Genomic DNA, 19,310 nt, shown 5'->3' on the forward strand with positions numbered 1-19,310 from the left:
CTGTATTCAAACTGCAAGCTAAAAGAAGAAAATAAAATTCCTTCATGAATGCTGAAATTGTACTTGGAACTTTTTTCTCTGTGTCATACCCAAATTCCCCATCTCAGTTTGGCACAAAAAAAATAACAGAACTACTTTGGACCTCATTAGTTCAAAAAAAAGGCTGTCAAGCTCCACTTTTTCAGCTGGAGGAATGAATAAAGACAACCAACCACAGGCAGAAATGGCACAGAGAATGTATTGTTTTTATGGAAAACTCAAGTCACAGTAAGAAATGAACCTTAACACATGCTACTGACAAAAACATGAGAGCTGGAATTATCTACCTAGACCACACAAGGTTATCCTCTTTCCTTCTTTCATACAGAACTTCCAATGCCTGGCATTTCTAGTTTGCTTTTGTGTTATTGAACTCAGAAGTTATCTTCTGCACCAAGAAAACAAAACCAAAACATGGCAGAGGGATGCTGATGCTCAGATCTGCACTGGGACTGACCTTCTAGCAGTTCTGAAAATGAACAGCATGTGCTGTTAGAACCTACAGGTGTGGCTTCCTAGTCATAATATTCTTTTTATGAAGAAGGCTGCACTGGCATCCCAAGAGCCGCTAGCAGACGTAGACACCAGTAGAGAGTTGTGTGCTTTATCTGTGTTAGAACTGGGCAAAGCCATTTTTAATGTAGCATGTGGGACAAAATAAGATTTAATCAAATTTCATCCCATATCCTTTCACTTTTTTTTTTCCATCATAAAAAATCGTCACAACAGCAAACTTATTCTGTCCCTCAGCTCATACCAAAAAAGAAAGTTTATCCTTTAATCTGAAGGACAAGCTCAATTTTCCCTTGTTTTTAATGCAGGCTTTGGTGTAGGGACAGGAGACCCAAGACTGCAACTATGCAGAAAGGGCAGTCACTCTTTGTATTACCCTGGTCTTCTCTTGGTGCAGTTGCTCTGTTGTCAGTGTAGCTGCACTGGAAGTGAGAATCAATGAGTGGATGTCTCCTGAGACAGCCAAAACACCACACAAAGGTTGAATGCAATGATGCTTTTAAACAAGGACACTCTTTAACCCTGTGCATTTTAAAGCAGGAAGTTATTTTTATTGCTTTTTTCTCTTCTCAGAAGGGAAAAATGTCATGTTTCCAACATTGCCAGCACAGTATATTTCACTGTCTCTTATGGGAACAAACATAAAGAAACCAAAATATTCCTTAAAGAAACCATAAGTTAAATATAACAAAAACAATAACATGATTAGTGTATGTAAGCATTGCAATCAAAGCTTTCTTTAATATTTTAACAAGAAAGAAAATCCTATAATAATTCTTTTATTCTATCCTCTCTTTCTTATTCAGAAGCAATTGTATATGCCCATTTATTTAATTCCTTTTGTTTCTCCTGTCAACTCAACAAAAGCCTTAAAGTATTTTTAGTACTAAATTTTTGAGCGTATTTTCATGAATTCTATAATAGTCATAATTTTATATAGCATATAAGTAATAAAAATGTACAAAATATTTTTTCCTCCAAATTAATTCTACACAGTAGACAATAAAATACAGCCTTAGTAAATCATAGTTTATATAAGAAAGGGGGGGACTCTAATTAAACAGAAGCACAATTTCTACTGCATTTTTTTTACAATCATCTGAGGAAAGGAGGTGTGAAATTGTTGAAATCAAACCCAAAAATATAAGATTTGAATCAGATAATGCTTAGTATATGCCAGCGTTACTGGATAATAATAATAATGGATTTAGTTAAAATGAACGGCAGGAAAGTTGGCTTACTTCTCCAATGAGCTTTTTTCTAATCTTTCCTTCTCTTTTCTCTGACGTTCTTTGTTCTTCTTAACTCGAGTTTCCCACAGTCCTCTTATGAGAGAAAAGTCAAATATTATCACCTGATGCCCCATACTGTTGACATTAAGCTTCTCCTGCAACAACAAGCCATCATGAACACTTCAGGAAAGAAATAATAGAAAAATAAGGAACCAAATGATCATGTTTCATTAAAATTATCTGGGAAAAAAAGCAATGTCAGGAGAAATGTTAATATAGTATTTCCATCTTACCTAATTTGTCTAGGGTTTTGTGCTGTCAGTAATCAATGTAGTATGCAATTGACTTCTACATAAAATGCATGACAACTGTTAAAAGTTGATTTTTTTTGTATTTATTGCAATTCTCCCTCTCCAAAATAAAGACACAGTTCGAAAGAAATGCTAATTTGATTAACACCACTGAAAATAACTTTAAAGACTGTATTTTTACATTTTTGTAACTAATTTTATGTAACTAATTTATGTAATATTAAAAGAGAGCTCATAGAGAAATTATTCATTGTAGAGTCTGCAAAAACACTTCATCTTCAGTTCCCAAGTATTGATCATTACGCATCCAAGCTATCCTGTTCCAGTGGAATCTGGGAATTTCCAGTAGGTGCATTTCTGTGAAAGGCGTTGAAAGACCAGCCTGCAACATACAGTGAAAACTTACTTAGGTCAAAGATAAGGTGAAGGGTTGTGAACACATGGTCCCCATTTATTAGCATATATAGAATTACCTTCCAACAATCGAAGGCTTCGTATCCATGTATCAGGTCCTGTGCAGTTAGGAACTGAGCTGAACTGGATCCTAACTCAAGAAGCTTTCCATCTTTAGTTGAAACCACAGAAACTTCATGCAGAAACCTTGTGCCTGCAGAAGTTCATCACAGCTCTCATTACCTTGTCAGCTTGGCCCCAGTATGAATGCTACCTATTTTTAACTCAAGGAACAAACCATGCTGTAGGATCCTTAACAACCACAAGAGACTGAGACCTCAGATTTACATCTTGTGAAACACAGCATGACTGACAACAGGATGCTTCTTACTAAACTATAGAACAGTTTCAATACCAACAGAGAAAACAAATCACCTACTAAATCACTAACACAAGTAAAAATCTTGATAAAACAGGTAAAACTATACTCTCTTGCTTGGAGTCACTGGTAAGGGTACAATCATCACAATTCACTGGTTTTCATGAAATGCAACTAGATTCTCTACAGAGGACTTCTATTGTGCTTAGCTCTTTATAAAATGGTTTGTTGAACCTCTGCAAACAAGTCTTACAAAAGAGAAGTTTGAAGCCTTTTAAAAATAATTGCTTCTACCAAGATAAAAGCAGAGAAAAGGAAAATCAGTTATTTAAACTTTGCTTGAGGTTTCACTAGATACCACATTTATCATACCATTCATAAGCTCAAGGAAAAAAAAAAATAAAGGAAAGAAGAAAACCCCAGTGGACCATATACTACCATTTAAAAAAAAATTGCCCTTTTTTTTACTGGGTATTTTCAAGCTTGTATTTATTACTTTTTTCTCAGACTTGGCTGTGATGATTTTTTCCATGCTCTGCATCCTTCAGCTGGGACTATTATCTGTTCTTCTGTTATAATACTGTCTCTTTTATCTTTCAACCCCTTTCACCTACCTTTCTGTAACACATAATTTATAAAGGAATAATTTCTTCTGAGTCAGCAAAACACCCTCATGTCCTCTGGAAAATGCAGAGAGTGAGCTAAAAAGGATTATGCATAGGTACACCAAGAGGAAAGCTTCTTACCTGTCCGCTTTATTTGTCATCTTAAAAAGAAACACCCTTACAAATACCCCAAAGTACTGGCACAGAGACTGGTCAGAAATGTTTTTCTATGACGTAGTCTTCTGTGTCTTAAAGTGTTTACATAAACTGTTGTCTTAGCTGTTCATAAAGCTGCTTCTATTGATTATCTTTACAAGCACTAACAATGAGGCAAAAATTGTTCCGAACCTATCTGGAATCAACTGCTGACAACAGCTGAGTCAAAACCCCATTAATAGCAGTGTAATGAGAGTGGTGACCTTACTCTCAGTGGAAAGGCATATCTACAATCAGCTGCACCTCTCTAAAATATATTCACTAATAATTTACAAGAAACTGTTTATTGCATAAAATAAAATCTTTTCCTCTGCTGCCCAAATCAAGAAACCTAGTGACAAGGACTTCTCCCTCACAGTACCTGCAGACCAGCATCCACTCTGCAGGATCTAATTCATTTTAATGGACCAATTCATAGCAGTGTGCTTTGGTAGAAGGGCTATTGCAAGAGCTGAATTGCTACAAGATGGTGAAGTGGCAGCTGGACACTTGACCTCTAGATGGAACTAGATGGCCTTAATCAATGCAAAGTCTGAATAAACTGTGAAAGTACTCTATACCCTTGACTTGCTCCCCATCTTCCTGACTCCCAGGTTAAGTCATCTGTTCTTTACTGAGACACTGATTTATTAGACACTCAGGTCAGAAAAGTTCATACAGCTTTTATCCACATATTGAATTAGGTTTCAATGCATTGTTTTTTTTCTTCAATAGTAAAACCAAGCAGAGCAGGAACGTGGGGGCGGGTGAGAGGTGTCCATCATAACTCCTCAGGAATAATCTATTCAGAAGGAGCAAAGTCACAAATCCTGATCAGATCACAGGGTGGCTAAGGCTGTACAAATATTCCTCAGGACAAAGGTGAAACTTTGTTGCTATCCATAACTCTTCCAAGAGCTGTTTTACTCTATTCCTTAGTTCAAAAAATGACATGAAGTATCAAGCATGATGGCACAATGCGTATTTCCCAGAGTTTAGATGCCACCATTCTCTTGAGGATGAGATGTTGCCCAGTGTTGTGGTTTAAACCCAGTCAGGTAACTCGTTTGCTCGCTTCCCCCCCTTTCTTGCCCTCCCCCTGCTCCCAGAGGGACGGAGAGGAGAATCGAAAAGAATGCAACTCCCACGGGTTGAGATAAGAACAGTTTAGTAACTAAGGTATAACACAGATCACTACTGCTACCACCAATGATAATAATGATAAAGGAAATAACAAGGGAAGAGAATACAACACCTCAGCACCAGCCGACCGATAACTCGCCCCCCTCAGCCCGACCAAGCACCGACCGATACCTCCTCCAACCCTGCAGTCTCCCAGCCCTTCCGGCTAACTCCCAGTTACATCCTGGGCATGATGAGCTGTGGTATGGAATACCTCTTTGGTCAGTTTGGGTCAGGTGTCCTGTCTCTGCTTCCTCCTGGCCTCCCCTCCTCCCTGGCAGAGCATGAGCCTCACAGAGTCCTTGGTCAGGGTAAACATCACTTAGCTATCAGCTCTGTTCCCCAGCTGAAAGTCAAAACACTGCACTACACCAGCTACCAAGAAGGAGAAAAATGACTGCTACTGCTGAACCCAGGACACCCAGAAAAGAGAGCCTGGCAAGCTGGCAGAAACTATACTTATCCTTGAGGATAAGACGTTGATCAGAAAAGAGAGCCTGACAAGCTGGCAGAAACTATACTTCTCCTATGTGTAGGTTCTTCAGGGTGCTTACTCATGCAAGGCAAGAATTTGTGGCAGAAGAAGCAACTAGCAATAACAATTTCCATTTCTAGAAATACATAGGTCTGTAGCTGTTCAAGTTCACAAATAACAGTTGGTTTTTTTCCAATCATCAGGTTAAGCCTGCATAGGAAAACCCAGGGCTGTCATCTATTAGCCACAAGTGGGAAGCTACATTTGGGTAGAAAAATGCCTCATTCTAGACTTCTTTCTAACTTCTTCCCTTCAGCTTGCATTCCTCACCTTTTTCCTCTCCCATACTTAGGCTCTTCATAGGTAATCATTATTAGCATTTTACCTATTGCCAGAAATCACAGAAACGGAGAAGCTGAAAAGGGCCTCTGGAGGTCACTTAGTCCAACTGCCCCGCTCAAAGCAGTCACATTGTTATTCACCAAAATCTATACATACTTCAGCCCCCTTCTTCCAGCTTCTCCCTTCTTTTGTAATTCATCATTGCTCCTTTCACACCCTATACTTACACATGATTATCAAGGACAAGATTTGGTCATGCTTGTGAGGATTACCCAACCCACCAGTGTGGCAGTAACTGAAAAACAAAACCCATGCTCACATTACTTCTCACCCAAGAAACAGGCAATCTTGATTTCACTATGGTCAAGTCCTAAAGCAACCACCATCTGCATGTGCAACACCCTACTTCATAACTCCACTGAGTTTACAGCTCAATGCCATGTTCTTTGAGTAACATCTACATCTAAATTATGCTATAGATCATCAACACACCTTTCTTAGATAATATATGGTTATAACATTCGTTCAGGGTTATGAGTTATTAGTGAGATAGATCACAAATGCAAGGTTCTTCAGTAATGTATGACAATGAAAGCACAGTGTTTTCCAGGGGAAAAGGGATTGAGGAACATAAAGAGAAGGCAAAAATGTCATTTATGACAGAATCACTTCTGGAGAAAATAGTTCTCTGTGTGCCTGTGGAAGCAAATAATCCCTAACCATTTACACTTCCTAAGAAGTAATCGACAAGGTCTTAATATCCTTAAAAGGCAACATACTGGAAAGTCAGTCTGATTTCTTATCTTACCCAGAATGGTGAGCTCAGAAACAAAGCTATCCGTTCCTGTCCTGGGTTCAGCAGTAGCAGTCATGTTTCTCCTTTGTGGTAGCTGGTGCAGTGCTGTGTTTTGACTTCCAGCCTGGGAACAATGTTGGTGAAACCGATGTTTTCAGTTGTTGCTAAGTGATGTTTACCTTGACCAAGGACTTTGTGAGGCTCATGCTCTGCCAGGGAGGAGGGGAAGCAGAGACAGGACACCTGACCCAGATTAGCCAAGGAGGTATTCCATACCACAGCACGTCATGCCCGGGGTGGGGGGTAACTGGGAGCTACCCGGAAGGACACGGGCTTCCGGGTGGGACTCGTTTCTTGGCCGGTGGTATCGTATTCTCTTCCCTTGTTATTTTCTCTTATCATCGTTGTCGTTGGTGGTAGTGGTGGTGATTTGTGTCGTACATTGGTTGCTGGCCTGTTCTTGTCTCAACCCGTAGGAGTTGCACCCTTTCAATCCTCCTCCCCGTTCCTCCGGGAGCTGGGAAGGGGAGAGCCTGGCGGGGGGGGGGGGGGGGGGGCGGGCCTCGATTGTTGTCAGCCCAGCACCACTCACTGGGAGTGAGTGAACAAGCTGTCTGACTGGGTTTAAGCCACGACAGTCCTATTGGCGCCCAACGTGGGGCACGAGGGGTTGAGATAAGAACAGATCTGACCAGATTAATAGTCACTCATCACAATGCCGATTTATTGGCTCTCAAGGTTGTTCCTCTTGATCTCACAGTTTCAGTATATCATATCTTACTTCCATCTGGTATTTGGTGTATTAGTGTTTTTCAAGTGTGGGGCTTGGGCTAAGGTTTTTGTCTCATTGTACTTTATGGTAATGACCTGTAATACAATAGAATCATTGATCGTGAAACTGATCTGCCTTATGTGGTCACCACCTTTATACTTTGGGAGGTATATGATGGAGGTGCTTAGCAATTACACATCTTTTTTCTCCTTCTCAGGTGCTCAACCTGTGAAGGAGACATCCTTTTACCCTCCCAGTCGTCTCCCCAGACCATTTACATACGTCAAGAGAGGGTACTTCAAAGACCAAATGGGCTTTTGGTATTGCTGCTTTGGAGACTGAGGAAATTGAGCAGCTGTCCACCTTTCCTGGTCTCTCGGAAGATCCCTCTGCTGTGGGGTTGATGAAAGTCGAAGAATAACAAGTGCCAATTGCGACCACAACAGTGCACCGGCGGCAATATCTCACCAACCCAGACTCCCTGATTCCCATCCAGCAGCTGATCCGTAGACTGGAGAGTCAGGGAGTGATCAGCAGGACCCGCTCACCCTTTAATAGCCCCATATGGCCAGTGTGAAAGTCGAATGGAGACTAACAGTAGACTATCGTGGCCTGAATGAGGTCACACCACCATTGAGTGCTGCCGTACCGGACATGCTAGAACTTCAGTATGAACTAGAGTCAAAGGCAGCCAAGTGGTATGCCACGATTGATATTGCCAATGCATTTTTCTCAATTCCTTTGGCAGCAGAGTGCAGGCCACAGTTTGCTTTTACTTGGAGGGGTGTCCAGTTCACTTGGAACCGACTGCCCCAGGGGTGGAAACACAGCCCTACCATTTGCCATGGACTGATCCAGACTGCACTGGAACAGGGGAAAGCTCCAGAGCACCTGCAATACATTGATGACATTATTGTGTGGGGCGATACAGCAGAAGAAGTCTTTGGGAAAGAGAGGAAAATAATCCAAATCCTGCTGAAAGCCGGTTTTGCCATAAAACGGAGTAAGGTCAAGGGACCTGCACAGGAGATTCAATTTTGGGGAATAAAATGGCAAGATGGACGTAGACAGATCCCCACAGATGTGATCAACAAGGTAACAGCAATGTCTCCACCAACTAATAAGAAAGAAACGCAAGCTTTCTTGGGTGCAGTGGGGTCCTGGAGAACGCACATCCCGAATTACAGTTCGACTGTAAGCCCTCTCTATCATGTGACCCAGAAGAAGAATGTTTTCAAATGGGGCACTGAGCAACAACAAGCCTTTGAGCAAATTAAATTTAAGCTGCTTCGGAAGTGACTGGCACTGAAGCACAGCTCCTCCTGGCACCCCAGTTGCCTGGGCTGGCTGGGCTGGATGTTCAAAAGCAGGGTCTCCTCTACACAACATGCAACTGATGCGACATGGAGTAAATGGGCTGCACTAATTACACGAGCTCGAATAGGAAATCTCAGTCGTCCAGGCATTCTAGAAGTCATCATGGACTGGCCAGAGGGCAAAGATTTTGGAATGTCACCAGAGGAGGAGGCGGTGCGTGCTGAAGAGGCCCCACCATATAATAAACTGTCAGAAACTGAAAAGCAATATGCCTTGTTTACTGATGGGTCCTGCCGTATTGTGGGAAAGCATCGGAGATGGAAGGCAGCTGTATGGAGTCCTGGACGACAAGTTGCAGAAACTGCTGCAAGAGAGGGTTAATCGAGTCAGTTTGCTGAGGTGAAAGCCATCCAGCTGGCCCTGGACGTTGCTGAACGAGAAAAGTGGCCAGTACTTTACCTCTATACTGACTCATGGATGGTGGCAAATGCCCTGTGGGGGTGGTTGAAGCAATGGAAGCAGAGCAACTGGCAATGCAGAGGTAAACCCATCTGGGCTGCTGCACTGTGGAAAGATATCGTTGCTCAGGTGCAGAACCTGGTGGTGAAGGTACGTCATGTAGATGCCCATGTACCCAAGAGTCGGGCCACTGAGGAACACCAGAACAACCAACAAGTGGATAAAGCGGCTAAGATTGAAGTGGCTCAGATGGACTTAGATTGGCAACATAAAGGTGAATTATTTTTGGCCCGGTGGGCCCATGACACTTCAGGCCATCAGGGCAGAGATGCAACATATAGATGGGCCCGTGATCGAGGGGTGGACTTAACAATGGACACTATTGCCCAGGTTATTCATGAGTGTGAAACATGTGCTGCAATTAAACAAGCCAAGCGGTTAAAGCCTCTTTGGTATGGAGGACGATGGCTGAAGTATAAATATGGGGAGGCCTGGCAGATTGACTATATCACACTGCCACCAACCCGCCAAGGCAAGCGCCATGTGCTTACCATGGTGGAAGCAACCACCGGGTGGCTGGAAACATACGCTGTGCCCCATGCCACTGCCCAGAACACTATCCTGGGCCTTGAGAAACAGATTTTGTGGCGACACGGCACCCCAGAGAGAATTGAGTCAGACAATGGGACTCATTTCTGGAATAACTTTATAGATATTTGGGCCAAAGAGCATGGCATTGAGTGGGTATATCACATCCCCTACCATGCACCAGCCTCTGGGAAAATCGAAAGGTACAACGGCTGTTAAAAACTCACTGAGAGCAATGGGTGGTGGGACTTTCAAACACTGGGATACACACTTACCAAAGGCCACCTGGTTGGTCAACACCAGAGGATCTGCCAACAGGGCTGGCCCAGCCCAGTCAGAACTTTTACATATTGTAGAGGGGGACAAAGTTCCCTTGGTGCATATGAAGAATTTGCTGGGGAAGACAGTCTGGGTTATTCCTGCTTCAGGTAAAGGCAAACCCACTCGTGGGATTGCTTTTGCTCAGGGACCTGGATATACTTGGTGGGTAATGCGGGAAGATGGGGAAGTCCAATGTATACCTCAAGGGGATTTGATTTTAGGGGAAAACAGCCAGTGAACTCAATTGTATGCTGTTGCCTGCTGTGTAATGCTTTTACAGCCCATCAACTAGATGTCTCCAGGTCACCAGCAACTGGCCCTGACTTCCCTCCAACCATCATCCCAACAGAGAATGAACTTTGATAGAACCAGATAAGTTCCACAGTAAAGGAACGACCAGCATCAGCAGGCAACGATCCAGTACTGCACACAGCCTTTCCTGCCCTGAAAGATTGTTACAAGAGATGGAACCTGACATCATGGACCGAATGGACTCAGCAGCATTATAGGGATTGGTCCATGAACTAAGAAAACGATCTTTTGCTCTTGGTCTGTATGTATATGGATGCATATATATGGGAGAGCAATGGTGTATTGAAAATGTGGGATCTGAGCATGACGTGAATGGTATGGAATAAGGGGTGGATAATGTCCTGGGTTCAGCAGTAGCAATCATGTTTTTCCTTTGTGTTAGCTGGTGCAGTGCTGTGTTTTGACTTCCAGCCTGGGAACAGTGCTGATGATACCGATGTTTTCAGTTGTTGCTAAGTGATGTTTACCCTGACCAAGGACTCTGTGAGGCTCGTGCTCTGCCAGGGAGGAGGGGAAGCTGTGAGGAAGCAGAGACGGGGCGCCTGACCCAGGCTAGCCAAGGAGGTATTCCATACCACAGCACGTCATGCCCGGGGTGGGGGGTAACTGGGAGTTACCCAGAAGCACACGGGCTTCCAGGTGGGACTCGTTTCTTGGCCGGTGGTATTGTATTCTCTTCCCTTGTTATTTTCCCTTATCATTGTTGTGGTTGATAGTAGCGGTGGTGATTTGTGTTGTACATTGGTTGCTGGACTGTTCTTGTCTCAACCCATAGCAGTTGCACCCTTTCGATCCTCCTCCCCGTTCCTCCGGGAGCGGGGAAGGGGAGAGCCCTGGGGGGGGGGGGGGGGGCCTCGCTTGCTGTCAGCCCAGCACCACTCATTAGGAGTGAATGAACAAGTTGCCTGACTGGGTTTAAACCACGACAATTCCAAATACTTTTTTTTTTTTTTATGATTACAAGACTTTCCCTTCATAAGTACCTAGGCATTACATTCAAGGCAATATTTTAAACTTATTAAATTCAAAATGAAAAGAGATCTTTCTTGATAATAAGCATTAGCATTATTTGGCAAATTGATGGTAGAGTTTCTAACCAGAGAAACCTGTACTGAGGGCAGATGGAAGCATTTTCCCTTAGTTTCACTCCTTCTCCTTTTTTATATATTTCTTAAGAAGAGGGAAAATAAAAAATAATGCCTATCTTTTGGGGGAAAAAAAAAGTTCTTCTGAACACTGTGGCCTTTGCAACATCATCTCTTCCTCAGCTAGCAGGATAGGTCATCTGGAACTTTGTCCCAGTTTTCATCAGTAAGGGACTCACAAGAATCCTTACAATTAGCATTTCCCCTCTCTACATTCTAAAGCACAAATTCATGTTTCTCCCCTGGGGCTGTACCTTCAGTCCCAGATACTGAGACCTACAAACTTTACTCAAATACACCATCCTAAAGCTCTGTGGCTTCAGAAAGTACCTTAACAAGCCGCTCTCCTCAGCAGCTCACTCAGTCTTACCGTACTGTAAGACTCTTCTCAACACTGAAACACATTTTTGCTTCTTTCCAGGTCAGTTTTATGATCCACCACCTCTCTGGCCCAGCTGAGGTGAGAAGAAATGCTTGCTTACATTAAGAGCACTCTTTTTGCTATCAATATTCAGGTTTAGGTTGCCGATTACCATAGGCTATCTCCGTATCCATGGAAAAGAACAAATGCCTTTTCAGACACCTCTGTAAAATTTTTTGCTTTAAAAAAAAGACACCTCCATCCCTTCACAATCTTGAAAAAAAATGTATTCATTCAAGTGTATTATAAATAAGCCTATTAAACACAGTCCTTATGTCTATAAGGATATAAATACACTAACACATTTGGAGCATTATGTGGCAAAAAAAAAGCAAAATCTCTGTGATTCTATTTATCATATGCTTTCACATAAATGATATAACATTAGTGCCACATATTGTTGCTCATAAAATCATCTGCTTATATATGGGCATGCGTTGTTTTATCATTTATATTATCATTTATTTTATTTTACTGCATAAATTCACCTAACAGTACACAGGCAGTTCTTTGGCATCTACTTCACTTTTATTTCTTTATATAGTAATAGTACCCAGGAGTCCTGGACCAGAATATGTTCAGTAAGGTGCTGAAAAACTACAGAACTGAAAAGAAGATATTTGCCTTGTAATGTCTGTAATAATTATTATATTGTATTTATTGTTATTCATGTTGTTGCTACAAAGATATGTGTACTTCAGACCACATAAGCCATCAGTAAAACTGGAGAGATTTAGTTAGTATGCTACCCCTTAAATGCCCTCGCTCCCTTCAGCTACTGGTATGTTCACCGCTTGTTTGCAGCTCTGCCATGAATCTGCCAGATCACAGAATCATAAAGTAGCTAGGGTTGGAAGGGAACTCTGAAGGGTCTGGAGGGACCTCTGCTCTAGGTGCCAAGGCAAAGCACCTAGAGTAGGTTACACAGGAACATATCCAGATGGGTTTTGCATGTTTCCAGAGAGGGAGACTCCACAACCTCCCTGGGCAGCCTGTTCCAGTGCTCTGCCACCCTCAATGTAAAGAAGTTCTTCCTCACGCTGAGATGAGGCTTCTTGTGTTTTAGTTTATGGCCACTGCTCCTTGTCCTGTCACTGGGCACCACTGAGAGGGGTCTGGCACCGTCTTCCTGGCACCTGAAACTATATGTTTCCACAATCATCTTTGACAGCAGCCAGTGATCTCATGGCCACTTGATCTCTGTTACAGCCCTCCTGAGTTTGTACGGGGCCTGGTTGCCCTCAGTAACAGCCTTGTGTATACTTTTCTTTGCTGCTTTACATGAGTTACCAAATTATTAATGTTTTGGTTTCTTCAATTTTTTTAACAGCCTTGCTCACTTGGGCCTTTTTTCTTTCAGACAATCACTGTGGGAGATCTGCTACAGTCTTATGAATATTGCTGGCAGGATTGCATAGAGGAAAATGTGGGTGAACATATTTCCTACCAATCCTGCAAATAATTTCTTAGGAAATTAGTTTGCTCACACTGCGCTTCAGAATGATCAAGTCATTTATCTCACAGTCTTTAAATAATTCAAAGGAAACCTGACATTTGGATAGCAACTGAACACATATTTTGAGTTATTCAGGAAAGATTAAATTACAGAAACATGCTGTGTTTGAAAGAGCAACAGAAATGGTGACAATGTTCATAGTATACAACTATATTGTGCTAACTGTGCACAGCTTGTAAGAGGGGTAGTGCTTCCGTGTGCTACCTGGGGAGTGGGAGGGGACTGAAAAGCAGGAAGCTGCTCTTCCCTACCTAGTCTTGCTGCCAGTAACAATCTCTTGTTGTTCTAGACCAGCAGGGAATTATCCTCCCTGCCAGCATGACTGGTTTAAATGTCACTAGACTTGCCGAATGTGTGGATTTGACAGTCAACATTTCAGGTGGGGGATCCAAGTTAGATTATGCTTCAGATCATATACACACCCATGTCATGGCTGGGTCCTGGACCGCAGGTGGCCAGGGCAATGCTATGGATCACAGCAGGTGCCACCCTGAAGGCCTGGGTCTGCAGAGATCCAGCAAATGCAGCTGCACTGCGGAATAAATAGAAGAGGAAAGGGACAAGCTGCTCCAGGGCTGGAGAAAGCAATCTTGACACCTGGATGCAAGCCCAGAGGTTTTGGGAGTTTGAAATGTTCCCTCCTGCTCTCTCAAGAGCACAGTTTCAGCCAGCCAGCTTCTAGATAAACAAACACAGACAGACAGTGACACTTTCAAGCTATTAATTAGTCCAGCTTTCACTGAAGTTAATTTCAGAAATTAGTGTCTTTGCATATCACAGGGTTTAATCCTGAATGCTCTGATAAATCAAGTTCTTTTTGAGTTTTCTGCTTTAGCCATTTCATAAAAGAAGCATTTAAGAACAGAAGCTATATTAGCCTCTTTCACACACAAATAAGTAAATTTTGCACTGTTTACATATCACAGCTAAGACAGCAAATACATCTTTTCTTAACCTACTCCTTATACTTAGGTAGTAATAACTAGAAACATCGTAAAATTAAATGGATATGTGAATATAGATGTGCAAAGGCTGAGCGTGGCTTCCACACATTTTTATGTGCGTATTTGTCCATTGTGCAGCACAATGTCTTACTGACTGTTTCCATTAATCAGTTCCTATTCTAGATGTAAATTAACTAGTCTCACAAACAAGATTCCTCTTTATCACTGCAGTCTTTATATCTAGATTTTTAGACAATTTTTCACAGGGTTATTTATTAATTAGGTCTTTAATTATGGATTAATTAGCAGCTGAATTATAATATTCCTTATATTTCCCCAACTCTTGTAGCACTGATATGTTTGCCATCAAGCATGATGGATGTTACATACGCAAGGGGGTTTTTTACAGATGTATTCCCCTAGCACTTCAGTAAGCTGGCTAATTATTCAAAGTGATTCTTCCACTGACAATGAAGCTAATGAAATACTGGACTGACGTCTGTGACATAAATCCATTCTATTTTTTCATTGAGTGTTGCTGAAGAGAGTTCTAATTTTCATGAGATTGATGTATTTGAAATGGGCATGTATTTTACGGCTCCTTCTTGTCAAAAGGAATACAATAAGCTCAAAGTGTATTATATATTTTATAGGTGATTGAATCTATGAACGCAGCTGTAGCCAGCAGGTGAAAACTATTGTCTGAAGTAGTAGACAAGGTAGTCCTGGGAAAGCTAGAGCGTGTGCTAAGAATTAATTAAAGAGACCCCACCTAGTTACGCATACAAAGACCCATGGCAAATCAAATTGTACTCAGTGTCACTGAACAAAACATGGAGGTTTTCATATACAATTAATTTATCTTAATTAAGCATAAAATTACAGTCTCAGGTTTCTCAGATCTGTTTTATGCCATCCGGTTTTTAACAGAACATTTCATTGACTTACTCTCATTTGTCTTAAGGTTAATGGATCTGGACCGTCTCCAGGAACTGAGGCTACTACTGTTACCTTTCCTGTACAGGATCCAGCCTCTGAAGTTACCTATGTGGACGACAGCATCAAAAATTTTATTTTAAGCTCCCTCTCCTAATTGAGAGTAGCCAAAGACCCTCAAAATTTTGATCATTTCCTTTTGCTCCCAGGAGTCTATTTTTCATGCACTAATTAAGAATCAAATCCTATCACCTGCGTCTTCCTCTGTTGCAGGCAGAGAGCAAATATCTGTGTCTGAGCTATGACATCAAGCCTCTTAGTCATATTTCCAGTGTTAGATACATTCATATCATGTATATCATGAGCAAAATGCTCAAAAGTACTTCCTAAGCAGACAAATTCTGTGATTTAACAAGATATGGCAGACTATTTGGGTAAGCAAGATAAGATGCTGCTTTCAGCTATTCCAGCAGCCAAGTTATTTTATCTCAAATGGTCCAAACCCCACTATATAGTCATGAGGTAGCAGCTGTATTTTATCAGCTCTCTTCCCTTGACACAGCTGTGACTTCACCATTTCCACCAAAACCTTCCCTCACCTGTGGACAGAAGACACCTGTGGCATGGACAGCTGAACATTCTCCTTTGAATAATTCTCTACCTTCACCTTCTGTCTGAGGAAAGCAAAGTGGATGAAACTGGTAGGATCTATCTCTTTGGCTAATGAGGATTATCATCCATCGCTGATCCTTGAAATGGTGCAGTTAAGTACTATTGAGAGGAAGAGAGCTGGTCAGTAACTTTTAGCCTACAGATAGTAATATGTCAGTGATAGGCAGCACCAGGTAGCAGCAACAACAACTATAACGACAATATTTGACTTTAAATGATAGGTTTTCTTCACAAAAGATTTAGCAGGCTAGATTTCCTATACCAGTTAGATTAGGCCTTCAGAAACTGAATTTCTATAAGTCTTTTTAAATTCCACTCTAAATTTTGACAGACAGCAAGGATAAATGACCAGCCTTTCTAATCATTTTTTTTTTGTTGTTGAAAATCATTCCCACACCAGCATATGTCCTTGAGATGTAATAGCAAGGGTTTATTACAACGGAGTCACAAAGTAAGTCTTGAAGGCTTTCCTAATTTATAAAGTTTGGATTGTCACAGGTGTAAATCTGCTTAGAAGAACTATGTATTGGGTGAATCTTACTATTTTTAAAGGTATCCAGTAAACACATCACTTTATACTAAGGCTTCATGTTTCAGCTATTTTTCTCATATACATTAATATAGAAAAAAACAACACAGCACAGTAACAGCAAGGAAGACCTGATAATGACTTCTCACTTTCCCTACCATTTCCCATCTTGACCCCATACATCTGAAAAAACACAATAATCAGCAAAACTGTTACTTACTTACTAATAAAGACCACAAGTGTCCAGGGTTCACAAGTGTGCTCTGTAGTTACTCAATGTGGAACACTGAGGTTGTTTATAGCAGCAGTATAGCTCATGGCCAGCCAGACCTGTTTGAAGCCTGCAGCGTGACAAGCCTTCCAGATGTACTAATATGCTATATTTGTAAAGTGATAACATGATCTCTAGTCTTACAGCAGAGACACAGGCAGGATAAACTATCTACACTGCATGACTTAACACAGGACAGGAAACAACAGCACTAGGTCAGCATCTCATTTGCACCAAGGAAAGTGTGAGAGAAGCTAATGTTACTCATGCTTACGTATTTTCTTTGTAAAAAGGCAAGGAGAATAATAAATAAACAAACAAACATACTCTGCATTCCTCTGGTAAGGACTATCTCTCCCCTTGTCCATCCAGGTGCAAGAGATAGAGGTGCATGCAGACACTGTGCAGTACCATCATTTACAGCAAATTCTGATTTTACTTGGTGGTGGTGGCTCACTTTTTTCATGTGCACTGCTTGGTGCTGATAGCAGTATTCCTGCCGACTGTTAGTGTTGCAGGGCTATGGGGAGCTGGGGACCCTCTGTGTTGCAGCACTGGCTTGACTGGGGCAAGGGTTGATGACACCGGGGGACTGATGAGGTATCCTGTGCCCTGGGAAGGTGGGGAATGACCCTGTGGTGGGATGTCAGAGAGCAGGGAAGATGCAGACAAGGATGAAGAGGCCCATCAGGGACCTCAGGGCCCTGACTACTCAACATTAATGGTTGAAATTTTCTAATTGTACCTTTGATGAAATAAGACTATTTATTCTTCACTGGGAAATCTTTCTTAGTCAAAAATAAACAAAGGAAGCAAGCAAACACTTTTAGTGAAAGTTTTTGGGTCTGATGTTTTAAAAAATAAAGGTTTTAATCAGAAATGTTTGCAAAATCTGCTTTTGATTTAATTTCCTTTAAAATTCTGCTTTTCAATTAAAATATTCTCTAATTTTCTCATAAAAAAAAAGACTGGCATTTTTCACCCATCTCTGTTTATTATTCATCACTGCCAGTAATAATAAGCAATAATTACAAGAGCTGGGCTTAGCTGAAACTTCAGACACTAGTTTTACACTGCTGTCTTTTTAGTGCCCTTGCTGAAATCATAGAATCATAGAAAGTTTTGGGTTGGAAAGGACCTTTAGATCATCTAGTTCCAACCCCTTTGCCATGTAGAGGGACATCTCACACTAAATCATGTCACCCAAGGGTTTGTCCACCCAGCCTTGAACACCACCAGGGATGGAGCATTCACAACTTCCTTGGGCAACCTGGGCCAGCACCTTGCCACCTTCACAGTAAAGAACTTCTGCGTTATAGCTCAACTCAACACCATCAAGTCCTTCTTCACATGGCTGCTCTGAATCACTTCTCCACCCAGCCTGTAGCTGTGTCTGGGATTGCCCTGACCCAGGTGCAGGACCTTGCACTTGGCTTGGTTAAACTTTATGAGGTTGGCATTGGCCAGCTCTCAAGCGTGTCAAGGTCCCTCTGGATGGCATTCCTTCCCTCCAGCATATCAACCGAACCACACAGCTTGGTGTCATCGGCAAACTTGCTGAGGGCGCACTCAATCCCACTGTCCATGTCACCGACAAAGATGTTGAACAAGACTGGTTCCAACACTGATCCCTGAGGGACACCACTCGTTACTGGCCTCCAGCCAGACACTGAGCCATTGACCACAACTCTTTGCCTGCGGCCATCCAGCCAGTTCTTTCTGCACCGAGTGGTCCACCTGTCAAATTGATGTCTCTCCAATTTAGAGACAAGGATGTCGTGTGGGACAGTGTCAAATGCATTGCACAAGTCCAGGTAGAGGATGTCAGCTGCTTTGCCCCCGTCCATCAGTTCTGTAGCCCCATCGTAGAAGGCCACCAAATTGGTCAGGCAGGATTTCCCCATAGAAGCCTTGCTGGCTGTCACGAACCCCCTCGTTGTTTTTCATGTGCATTAGCATGCCTTCCAGGAGAATCTCCTCCCAGGCAGAGGTGAGACTGACTGGTCTGTAGTTCCTTGGTCATTTCATATTGGTACCAATGGAAGGGGAAAATCAGGGAAAGCCATGAACTGAAGATTTAAACATTCAACTTTGTTTTCAAGCCTGAAGGAGATAATATCAGGATTCAGTTTGACCTTTTTTCTATGCAGCATGTTTTGAGTTATGGTGAGACACCTGAAAGTTCTTTCACAATCCCTTACTGTTTGGTCACCTTACTCTTCAGAAACATCAGTGATAAAAAACATACTGGTCTTCATTACCAAGTGCGTTGTGTAAGATATTTTTATCATTTGATACATCTGCCCACCAACATGCATATTTTTGCCAAATAGCGATCTGGGTTTCCTGTAGCAGTAATGCATATCAGACTTCAGCTGCTGACAAAATAACCAGTGGAAAAGATAATATTTGGATTAGAGGAAGTGCATCCTTTGTGTGATAAAAGTGTGCTCCATCTTTCTGCTTTCTTGCGCATTGCCTAGGAAAACTTGTTCCTATATTTTTGTTCAGAACAGAGTAGATTGAAATAATTCTTGATTAACAATTAGGTTAAGAAGCAATTGATCTCCATCACACTTTGTCAGCATCCACCAATTGATGTACAGGTGTTGATTTTGGCTAAGGAAGGTGAGAGGTTTTGAGCA

The 19,310-nt window shown here is 41.9% G+C and overlaps 1 protein-coding gene across 1 annotated transcript in view; it reads right to left on the minus strand.

Annotated features, from left to right (window-relative positions):
• The window catches only part of LRRC2 (leucine rich repeat containing 2), a 52,971-nt gene extending 51,008 nt beyond the window's left edge, over positions 1-1,963 (minus strand). The window contains exon 1 of the mRNA XM_057426467.1: positions 1,794-1,963. Within this exon, the coding sequence (XP_057282450.1) occupies positions 1,794-1,918 (125 nt within the window). The 5' untranslated portion in view covers positions 1,919-1,963. The remainder of the gene's footprint in view (positions 1-1,793) is intronic.
• Between the last annotated feature and the right edge of the window lie 17,347 nt (positions 1,964-19,310).

The sequence above is a fragment of the Pezoporus wallicus genome, unplaced genomic scaffold, assembly GCF_028554395.1.
Source record: "Pezoporus wallicus isolate ANWC-B61680 ecotype Strahan unplaced genomic scaffold, APGP_CSIRO_Pwel_v1 contig_7162, whole genome shotgun sequence".
NCBI lineage: Eukaryota > Metazoa > Chordata > Aves > Psittaciformes > Psittacidae > Pezoporus > Pezoporus wallicus.